General features: G+C 37.4%; 2 protein-coding genes across 3 annotated transcripts; one reads left to right on the forward strand and one right to left on the reverse strand.

Moving 5' to 3' along the window:
• Window positions 1-1,260: 1,260 nt before the first annotated feature.
• On the forward strand, window positions 1,261-2,776 carry LOC148571264 (uncharacterized). Its single transcript, XM_088508866.1, has 2 exons — window positions 1,261-1,403; window positions 2,059-2,776. Exons 1-2 carry the CDS (start codon window positions 1,389-1,391, stop codon window positions 2,488-2,490), a joined length of 447 nt encoding a protein of 148 aa, XP_088364992.1. The 5' UTR covers window positions 1,261-1,388; the 3' UTR covers window positions 2,491-2,776.
• A 110-nt stretch (window positions 2,777-2,886) lies between these two features.
• On the reverse strand, window positions 2,887-9,289 carry LOC148571265 (E3 ubiquitin-protein ligase UPL5-like). Of its 2 annotated transcripts, XM_088508865.1 has the most exons (5): window positions 8,276-9,289; window positions 7,171-8,164; window positions 5,601-6,190; window positions 4,603-4,862; window positions 2,887-3,169 (listed from the first exon to the last, which is right to left on the reverse strand). In XM_088508865.1, the coding sequence occupies exons 1-5, from the start codon at window positions 9,002-9,004 to the stop codon at window positions 3,088-3,090; spliced, it is 2,655 nt and encodes an 884-aa protein (XP_088364991.1). In that variant the 5' UTR covers window positions 9,005-9,289; the 3' UTR covers window positions 2,887-3,087. The 2 variants fall into 2 exon arrangements, with proteins under 2 accessions (XP_088364991.1, XP_088364990.1); XM_088508864.1 differs by having other exon boundaries at window positions 7,171-9,289.
• Between the last annotated feature and the right edge of the window lie 1,504 nt (window positions 9,290-10,793).

The following is a 10,793-nucleotide window of genomic DNA, read 5'->3' on the forward strand; positions in this document are numbered from 1 at the left end:
CACCTTATGCGATATGAGTAAACAACAACATTCATAGTTTTGAGAAATATATCTTCTATAAGGTGTTGGATCGAGATCCAAAGTAGCTTTTTTCCTACAGCGCACAAGCTCTCAATTATTTGAAATTTCCCATCCATATTAAAAAAAAAAAAAAGAAGATACGGTTTAATTGATGAGTCTTAATAAGCATGCATCATCTAATTAATCAGGAATCACAAAATCTAATCTAGTGATAATATAGATTTAGTGTCATTTTATGCAATCTTTTTTAGAAAAAGTCTAGGGATCAGTTCTGGCCAGCATGTAACTAGCAAAGAAAAGTGAGTTATCGTATGAAATTCCAAACCAATCTCACACCATTGAAACCATTATTGATGGCTATTTGATAGCTACAAATTACAAAAATTGCTGACCCCTAGCATTCCTCTATTTTTTTTATTAGATTTGCACCATTGAATTACTTGGTGCATCATCACCGATTACATCAACAGGTTGGTCACTTTTTCTGGTAAAAAGAAACTCAACATCAATATTATTGGCAGAGTATAATGTAGTTCAATACATGAAAGAAAATCAACAAAGTAGACAATTTAAGAGTAAATAAACACACAGTTACTTAAGTGGTTTCTATGATGATTCGCTCCACAATAAAACATAATCAAGATTCCTAAACGTCACCTTTTGAAATCATCTTATTTGTGAACATGATTAAATTTTTACTAATCCAAAATGAATATATGTTGGCAAAGAGTATAAACCAATCGAGTTTCGTCATGATGTTGAAACTCTAGAAGAATATAATCCAGCACTATTAATAATTAATTTGATATCTTCTAATAATAAATAGTAGTGAAAAAAAAACTGCGACAAATTAGTATTTAGTCTGCCGGAAGAGGAGATACAGTAGAAAACAAAAGAAAATAGCAGTAAAAAATACGCATATTAAATTCACGGACAAGAACAATCTTGTTTCCTTCGTATATTAGAAAAAATGGTCATGTATTTACTGTCAAAATGGTTAAAAGAAATTTGAATGAGTATACGTGTGTACATATTGTGATATCTTGAAGGGGAAAGAAATACACGAAAAGGAAAAAATGAAACAAAATGAAAAAAAAAAAGAAACATTTACAACTAGCTAGACACACATAATTGGCGTCTTTTAATTTGTGTCAGTGTCATGAGCCGTCTACATGAAAAAGATTCTTCCAATAAGTGATGACACCTCACTCACACACACACTCTTTGAATAAACACGTATTGGCCTCTATCTCTAATCTCTATATAAACCTCTCTCACCTTCACCACCTCCTCACAACTCAACACTCACTCCTTTCTCTCTCTTATTCATTCCTTTCTTTAAGCTTTGTTTCTTCAATTCTTTCCAAATGGCCAGTGTTGAGGTAAATTAAAAACATACACACAGTTTCTGATCTCTTTCTTGTACTAGATACCCTACTTTTCTCTACTTTTGTACAGGAACATCATGGAAAATTAATTAACTAACCAAATATTTCTATTGTTCTATATATCTTTAATTATATTGTCAATGTTAATTAATTAGTTCTGACGATCGACCAATCAGTTTTATTTTTCTGATGTGCGAATATGGGATCAACAAAATAATACGGAATATTGATCACGCGTTAACAGTAATCAAGACACTTTACTACTTTTGTTTTCTATTTTATTTTTTTATTTCCCGTTGGTTGTTTTTTCTAACTATACTTTATTGTTCTTGTTATATATTTTTCTCATATACACACACATAAACCAATATAAAAACTAAGTGGATGGTCATGATTAAGCAGCTTAAATCAGATCAACGTGTTGCATTCATAGGCTTCATGATCAGGAACGATTTTCCACTAGATCCATGATCTCGATTTCTTTCCTGGTCACGAATTTAATTTATTATTTTTAATCAAGTTGCATGTATCCAAGGTAACAAGATAATCGAACAAGTAGGGTTGAACCTACATCTACTATTAATAAAAAATAATCTAGGTAACAATGATAATTCAAAGCATGACATGAATGGATGGATGTTGTGCGCAGGTAGCACAACAAGCACCAGTGCAAGAAAGCAAACCAACCGAGGTTGAGGTTGAGGTTCAGGAGGCAGCACCAGCTGAACAACCAGCCACCGAGGCCGAGGCCCCGGAGGCTCCAGCAACAGAAGCACCGAAGGAAGAAACCAGCGAGGAAGCAAAAGAAGCGGAGGCTCCGGCAGTTTCAGTTGATGAGGTTGAGAGCAAGGAAGAAGTAGTAACAGAGGAAGCGAAGAAGAGTGATGAGGCAGAGACAGCAGAGGAAAAAGCTGAAGAAGCCAGTGAAGAGAAAGCAGCAGAGGAGCCAAAAGCAACTGAAACGGCAGTAACGACAGAAGAAGAAAAAGAAGAAGAAGCAGCTCCGGTGGAAGAGAAGAAAGCAGATGAGGCAGCAGTGGAAGCAGAACCGGAAGTTGCTATTGAGAAGGCTGAAGCTTAATTACACCAGAGTTGGTTGTTGGAATCGGGTCTACCTTTTCTTCTTTGCATCTTGAGGTTGGAAAGTTCTTTTCTTTTTTCTTTTTTATGTTATATTTTCTATGGTGCTCAAGTCTTTCGATATTTAGCAACATGTAAGCACACCACTTGCATGCCAAGTTGGTGGATATGAGAGAAAATTGTATGGTTTGTTTTATGATGCCTCCTCCTCTAGGGTTACATGAGTTTGTTATGGTGTGTTCCTTGTATTTCTCTAGGCTTCAATAAAATATTCTTATTTTATATTATATCATTCTCTTGCTTTCTTTTTTTCAGATCTTTCATTGCCAAGTAGTTTTCTTTTCTATGATATGTATTCAAGTGATAGTTATAATGGCTATAAATGGACCATCAACTATGAATTTGACATATAGTTTTATTTTGAACTAAAACAAGTTTAACCGATAAACTAATGACAATAAATTTTTTATCTTTTATCACAAGAACATAAAACGTACTTTCCATAACAAATAATATAGATAAATAAAAAACTAACTTCTTAAAATGTTATCGCTTTTTGACGGTGAATCTCTACTTCCAGTAGAGATGAGAAATTTTCCTACAGACTCTGTGGTGATAGCAGCATGTTGTAATCCTCTGATCTACGAAGGAGAAGGGAGGCAGTGACCAATTTAAGGTTCCTGCAACAAAAAAGAGAGCAAATCGTGTCAGGTGGTCATACCCAAACCAGTTCATAGCAAAATAGAAAGCCCAATGCGGCTAAATAGAAAACGCTCAAGAAGGGTCTTGGAGCAATAATGGGCCAAAAAAATATACAAATGACCGAATTTTTTTTCCAATTTAAAAAAAATATATAAAATTATGTTTTTAGCGTAGCAGTTAGTGTGATAGTGTCTCATTTTGACGCTAAAATTAGTTTCAGATATTAATACTAAAATTTTAGTCTTAAAACACAATTTTAATCCATTTAATACTTTCAAAAAGTAAAGACACAGGTTTGTCTTCTAATCTCAGTCTCCCTTCCAAATATAGTCCTACTGACACTTTTTATAGTCACAGTAGAATACACCAATCTATATAATAATTTCGTGTCACTGGGTGAAAGAAAGGACTTTTCTAAATCAAAGACGCTGAACCTCCACAAATTAAGTGCAGCAAGAGGATATTAAACAAAAGAATCAATTTGGTTAAACATGCATAATGGATTTGAATATTTAACTAAGCACTACTATTTTGATCACAGTTTTTAAAGCAGAAATAGATCTACCTTTAAGAGCATGTTTAGTTAAGTGATCATAACGGGTAAAAAATTTTCATAGGCACGTCAAAATCATCCATCCATAGAAGTTTTACCTCATGTTTACTCAACTAAACATTCTTGAAAAGTTGGCGAAAAACCGAATGTAACTATTTAGCAAAATTACCAATAAATAAATTAGAAGAAAGAAGCCAAAAAACTCCCAACTCCCAAGTATTACTGCTACATAAAAGTATGAAGAAAATAACTGAATTTCCATTCTTTCTTCTTTTTCCCTAAACTCATCTAGAAGTATTCATACCAACCAGATAGGAATATCTAAAATCTAATGTAAACCCATATTTAAGCCCTTGACATCTAATGATTTTCTGTCACTGAAACAAGTGCAATTTCTCTCCTGTGGGTTGCCTTGGCTGGAGTAGACGAGAATGCATAAACCCATAAATAGGTTAAATAGTGAGAATGTTAGAAATTCTCAAACTCCTAATAGATTAAAAGGAGGAAGAGTTGCCCCTTGAACATGATTTTGTCCAAACTTACATGTCACCGGGGAAGATGAACCAACACCTATTTACCAGAACAATGACCACATCACCACCAATATAATGAAATTTTCTTTTTTAATCCTGTTTTATTTTTGACACTAGACCCCGATATAAACATTTGACAGAGCAGCAATGACATTCCAACCCTGAATTGATTCGGGAAACAGAACTACAGAACCTTCTCACATTATCCAATTCAAGGATAGATGGAACAATGATGCTATAACTGTACAAAGCAGAGCAGTGATACTTCTCTGTGCAGTCAAAACGAAAACCACTTGTAGCCCCCAAATTGCAAATGTATTCTCACCAGGTACCGAAACTGCAACCGATGTGTTCTTGAGTGATGATTCTAAGGCGATCTTGCATGACAGCCTTGGATGAGTATGGCGGGAAACACAGCCTGTAAAAGCATGTGTGCGATGAAGGAAGGCGGTCTTCAGTTTCCATAGACCTGTAAATGTATAGACGGGAAGCTAAACCACGGAAACCTTCAACTGGCAGATATTTCACGGATGTCCAAAAGAACAGAAGAATCTTCCTTTGTTCTGCTGGCATTCTACCAACAATCTGCCAAATTTTTTTGGACGGAATATAATGTTAGATTTATTGTATTTCTGCAATTCATGATCCAAATAGAAAAATTTATAATATTAGATAATCATACAGTATAGCTCAAACTGGAAAGAATATGAAAAAAATGCAACTCATTAGCATATGGCTTCACAAAAGTACAGTGGCCAAACTATAGAAGTACTTTTTTTTTTCTTTTTTCTTTAAACAAAGCATCACCAATTATGATTAAAGTTAAATATTTTAAAATCGTAGTATTTGGGGGCAAATGAACTGAAGGGAGACATCTGTGTCAGTGTGATATGTACTCTAGAACTGGTACCAGTAACAGTAAGTGGCTATTATGTAAAAGAGTAGTGTGTAGAAAGAGATGTTCTCAGCATGTGCTGAACATTAGAAATTTCGGAAGAATGTATATGTTAATCTGAGAGATTCAAGGAGGGAGTTAGGTAGCACCTAAAAAATTGAAGATATCAGGACTAAAGGAAGAGAGTTAGCTAACAAATTAGAAGAAGTTGTATCATAAATTCGTAATTGTATCAGTGGCTGATTTCATGGCTTGAACCCAAAACCGTGAGGTCACTCGGAAACAACTCAACCGTTGCTCCAAGTTCTTCAAAATGGGGAAGTAAAATAACATTCGCAAAAGAAAAAGTTAACAAAAAGGGAGAGGAGAAAGTGGAGCAGAAAGGATGTAAAGACATGTTAGTTCCAGAAAACCAGTATCATTAATACCTCCCAAAACCAAGATATTTGACAGTCAGTCTCTTTATAGCCATTATACTCCGTATGAGCCTTCCAATCTTCGACAGAAATAGTACTTTCGCTCCCATGGAGCATCCAATCAAGGTCTTCAAGATCTAAACTTTTAAAGAAGAACGGCTGTTGCCTTGAGTTAGAAAGGATATCACCAAAGCCCTTGGCAAAATGTGATACCTGCTCAGATATCGATGTCTCAAAATAATTTTGAATGAGAAGAGAAACATACTTCTCCCTGTTCTTACTATTCACTACAAGGTTTTTCCCACCAGAGCAAAGTTCAACCACTTTCCTGTGTCCTAATTCATCCACCTCTCTCACAAACGTCAGTCCTAAAGCATCTGAATCAATGAAATCAGCTTCCATCTGCAATATTTGCTTGCAGCTACTGTACAAGTAAGGATCTGCCGCCTGTATATCTTCTAAAGTAACAGACTTTCCAGCCAATTGCTTGAAAAACAAACGGTCAAAAACAATACCCACTTGCACCTTATGCATTAAAGCTAATGCAATAACACGACCAGCAAAACTGAAGTACTTTAGATGCAGAGGATCTACCTTAGATGCTGCAAACAAGAAGACATAGTAAACTTGGCTATGCATGAGTGCTTTATTAATATTCACAGATGCATTATATAGAGCAAGTTACAAAAATGCTCAACATTGAACAAGGAGCCATAGTCTCCAATGAAAACACATTGGATTCCAGTTTAATGGTAATCATACATGTTCAGAATACAGAGTTGATAAATCTGCAAAAAGAAAACACAAGAAATGGCAATCCAATGATTCATCGATTCTTGAGAAGCTAAGTAATAATAAGTAGCTGCTACATCTGAGTAACCAACAAAGTTGCATGCCCAGTGTCCACACTGAGTTAATGGGTGGACTGGCTCAGTACCATTCTGAACCTTTCCCATTTAATACAGATAACCGCATATTTGAAGATGAAGATTGATTTATTAAGAAAAATATGATTACAAAAGAATGTAACCCTTATCCAAATATCAGTATGCATGGGATACACCACCAAGAACAAAGTATTGTCCCATAAAATAAGGTAGGCAACAAAATCAGAGCAGAAGTTGTTATAATGTCTTATCATGAATCATGTATGTTTGAGTAATACCCCAAATCAATTCCTAAGAAATTTTTCGTTGGACATTTTAACCCTCAACAAATTTTAATCATCAAATGAATCCCCAAACTTTAAATATGTTAGAAAAATCAGTCCTCACGTCAGATTGTTTGTCTATAAAGAAGGACTGATAGGAGAATTTTAAAAATTTTTAGGAACTGTCTCTTTATTAAATAAAGATAAGAATTGAAATGTCTAACTTCTTGCCAAAATTTGACGCAATGATTAATTTGTCGAACATATAAAAAGTTACGGATTAATTTGGTGATTAAACTTCGTTAAGGATAAAAGTATCTGACTAAAAGTTCCTCGGAATACATTTGGGTTATTAATCTTTTATACTATCACTATACTATGCATGGAAAACAGCAGAAGAAAAATGGTTGGACATATAGAATTAAGATGTACCAGGATTAGGGTAAAATCTCCTGCAATCATTTGGGCATGCTACAAAGAGAGCATTTTCTGGATTAAATATTGCTTGACACACCAAAAGAAACCACTCCCTCAGCACACCCGGTCCAGTAGCTTCCTCGTTTTTGAATTCCATAAATAGCCCAGCATGCAGAGAGGCAGGCTTTGCTTGTGCTATATACTCGTAGGATTCGGCCAATAATTGAGACCTATCAATAAGCATCTCATGTAACTCCTCATAGTCTTCTTTGACATCAGGAAACAACAGCATTGCCAGATGCCTCCTCACCTCAAAATTAGTCACAGATCTGTGATCAAGAATCCACTGGTGATCATCACTTCTCTTTGCATATTGGATGACAAGTATACAAAGCATACTTCGTTGATTCATCAAAACCTTCCAAAATTTTTCCTCCGCCCCATCATATAGCTTCGAGATTTGATACAATTCCTTCAAGATAGAAAGATATTGAGAACATCCAGAATACGTCAAACCCACATCCCGATCCCGTCTTAGTTTGTCAGACAAGAATTCCTGCATAGAACGAAGGCATTGTTCCATTTTCTCCAACATCTGAATAAATATAAGGTGAAGGTAATCCACCTCTTCTGCAAGCAAGATCCCCTCATGGCACTTTTCATCCAACCCCATACCCCTCATAGCTTGCAATTGGGTAATTCCTTTCCTCAAAGGGGTCAAGAAAGCTGCAAAGTCCGAAACATCGGTCTGCAATGGCCCTGAACTGTTGGGCCGCTGGATGCATAACTCCAAATCCCTCAACAACCTATTCGAAAGCTCGCGAACAAAGGGGCAGATATCCTGCAACAAAATAGACCCTCCACCTTTACCATGCTTACCTGCATAAACATGGCAACAACCAGCACTCTCTAACATAGACCCCAAAGTATTCCGGCAATGCAGATACAGAGGATCATCACACCCAACCCTCATAAGCAAACTACACAACTCCAACACCACACTCGCACACTGAGCATGATAAGGTTTAGCCATGTTATTGCGACAAGAATTCAAGAAATGCCTGACAAATAAATCACCACGTTCCTTGTTACCAGCATAAGGAGAAATATAGAGAGTTACCAGCATGGAAGGGGCATTCGAGGCGACGAAAATGTGGAAATAAGATGCTGTAGCATCATCAACCTTGGGCGCCATGTTCATGTAACTGGTGATGAGGCTCTTGATCACCTTGGTAGCCTCGTGAACAATTTCGCCTCTACAGAGCCTGAAAACAAGACTGACCATGTTTTCAAGAACCTGCCACGCCTGAGGGTGCTCCGTACTCCTCATGCGACCAACCAGGTGGAGGTTTGCGTCGTTCTGAACCCCACACTCTTGAAGAGTGTTCTCCCACTGAAGTTGTTTACCTCTGTATGTTAAACCCTGCTCGAAAACAGGTATACCGGTCAATACCATGATTCTCTCATGGATCGATTTCACGGTATCGTGAGGAGATGCTTGCATCACCACAGTGTTCCCTCGCGACATCATTCGGACGAAGAACTGTAACCGCGACCCGGACCTCGACCCGCTCCGAAACTGAGCGGCTCGCGACGAAGAAGGAGTCGACGACGAAACCCTAGCATCCGCGCCACGGTACCGCGAATTTGAGGCGTTTTTCGTCTCTTCTCGCTTAATCCCGGCAAGGAATCCCGCTGCATAGGCGACCTCGGGGTCGCCGCCGGCGAAATCCGCGCCGGCATCTGCCCCATATTCATCACCGTAGTCATCGAGCTTCCGCTTGGAGGAGTGGTTGGCGCGTTGGAGTTGGAAAACACTATCTGCAGTCGTGGTTTGAGTGATGGGCATGTTTGCCGCCGCCGAAAAGTCACGTTGCGGAGAGAGAAACAAACCGATGAGTCTTTGAAAAATACGAAACGCATGCAACGAAATCGGAAGCGATTAGAAGCCGTTTGGCTGCTTCTTCTTCCGGCGAGAGGTGAAAAACGTCTTTTGACGGAAGGGTGTTTTAGAGGAAGAAGCGATCACAATTTCTTGGCATTTTTTTGGGTTGGGTTTATCGTCATCAATGAACTCTTTACGAAGATTTTCAGCACATCATGACTCATGACCAACAAAAATATAAAATGAAGTAAATACTCAACAATTTTTATTCTTTTAAATTTTACAAATGTTTCTAGAATCTTAGATCCGACATTTCATATTTTGATTACTCAACAAAATTTTATTTTTTTAAATTTTATCAAAAGTTTGTCCTTTTGTAGTTTTAATTAATTTTTAAAAAGTATTACTGTAAAACAATTATAATAAAAACTAAATTAATTATTAATTAATAAAAACTAATTATTAGTGTGGGAGAGGGGGCTGCTCTGGTGTGGGAAGGACACACAAGACTCGTGTTGCAACCGCTTTCCTGGGGCCGAGCGTGCTATCCGACGGTTCCCAATGAATCTTGTTTACGTTAGTTCGCATGGCGTTTGTGTGATATTTTTTTTTTGGTGACTCGTTTGTGTGATATTTAATATTGAATAAACTACCATTATTATCTATGAATTTTACTAACGCCGACAAAAATACACATAAAAAAAATTAACGTTATACTCATAAAAGATAAGTTTTGTGTGATAAAAATAACTAAATTCTAAATTTTTGTTAATTTTTAATAAAATTTTTAAATCATCTCTTTATTTATTTTCTTTCACAAATTTTCACAATTCTCACCATTTGATTATCACTGCCTCTCCTTTTTTTTCACCATCACAACTCACCGTCATTATGAGTCTTATTGTTATACGGATCGTGCTACTCTTGAATGTTGAAAATTAGTGTCCAAAAACTTTAGTCACCTTTTCTATTACGAAACCTTATCCCTTATTTTCCGAAATTTTCTCTCCCTAACCGACCGCCTCCACACCTCGCCTCCCTCACCCTCGTCGTCACTGTCACCATTACCATCACCGATCCTTCATCCCTCTCCTCCGCCGCTTCCCCAGCCTCACATCCACCAACCTCACAACCATCTACCTTTCTCGAAACTTCTTCATCGACGATCTTAACGTTTCTCTCGTCCAAATCGATTCTTTCGACTTGCGATTCCTCCACTTCCTGAGTCTTTCTTACATACCCCTTTTTTCTTCCATTGGATTGCGAAATTTTACCCTAAAATTTTTAAATTTAAAATTATTGACATGTTACCGAATCTTTAAAGTTACACTCACGGACTCGGAACTCATCGCGAGCTGCTTCCCTATCCTTGAAGAACTCGACCTTTGGTCGTCGAAAGCGTGAAGCTAGCCTACCATTCCTGGTGATCATGGTGGTGGTGGTGGTGGAAACGTGTCAAAGAGCGTAAACCCGATCGTGGTACACAGGTTTCAAGTCATGCTTCTGAAAGCGTCGCGAATCGATTTATAGGCCTGAGTTTAAAGCCGAGTCACAGCGTTCCGTAGTGCACAATGATCCTTCTACTGCTAGACTAATCTAGTGCAAACGTCGCTGGTAGAACGAAGATCATGTATCCGCTGACACTGACTTTGGCGAACTTCACGTAGTAGAACGTGTCGAGCTTCTAGCTCCTGCAAGTACTCTGGTGGCAGTGACAATGAGTGGAGGCAAGAAAGAGGGGAGAAGAGGTAGT

The sequence above is a fragment of the Arachis ipaensis genome, chromosome B3 (assembly GCF_059453495.1).
Source record: "Arachis ipaensis isolate K30076 ecotype BB chromosome B3, ASM5945349v1, whole genome shotgun sequence".
Lineage (NCBI taxonomy): Eukaryota > Viridiplantae > Streptophyta > Magnoliopsida > Fabales > Fabaceae > Arachis > Arachis ipaensis.

What these genes read in the sequence shown, in the direction of transcription:
- LOC148571265 (XM_088508864.1), bottom strand. Translation starts at nt 9,004, where the DNA reads ATGCCCATCACTCAAACCACGACTGCAGATAGTGTTTTCCAACTCCAA. An exon ending in GAGATTTTACCCTAATCCTG is followed by an intron (nt 6,191 to 7,170) that starts GTACATCTTAAT and finishes TCTTGTTTGCAG; the next exon opens with CATCTAAGGTAGATCCTCTG. An exon ending in GGTTGCAGTTTCGGTACCTG is followed by an intron (nt 3,170 to 4,602) that starts GTGAGAATACAT and finishes TTTTTGTTGCAG; the next exon opens with GAACCTTAAATTGGTCACTG.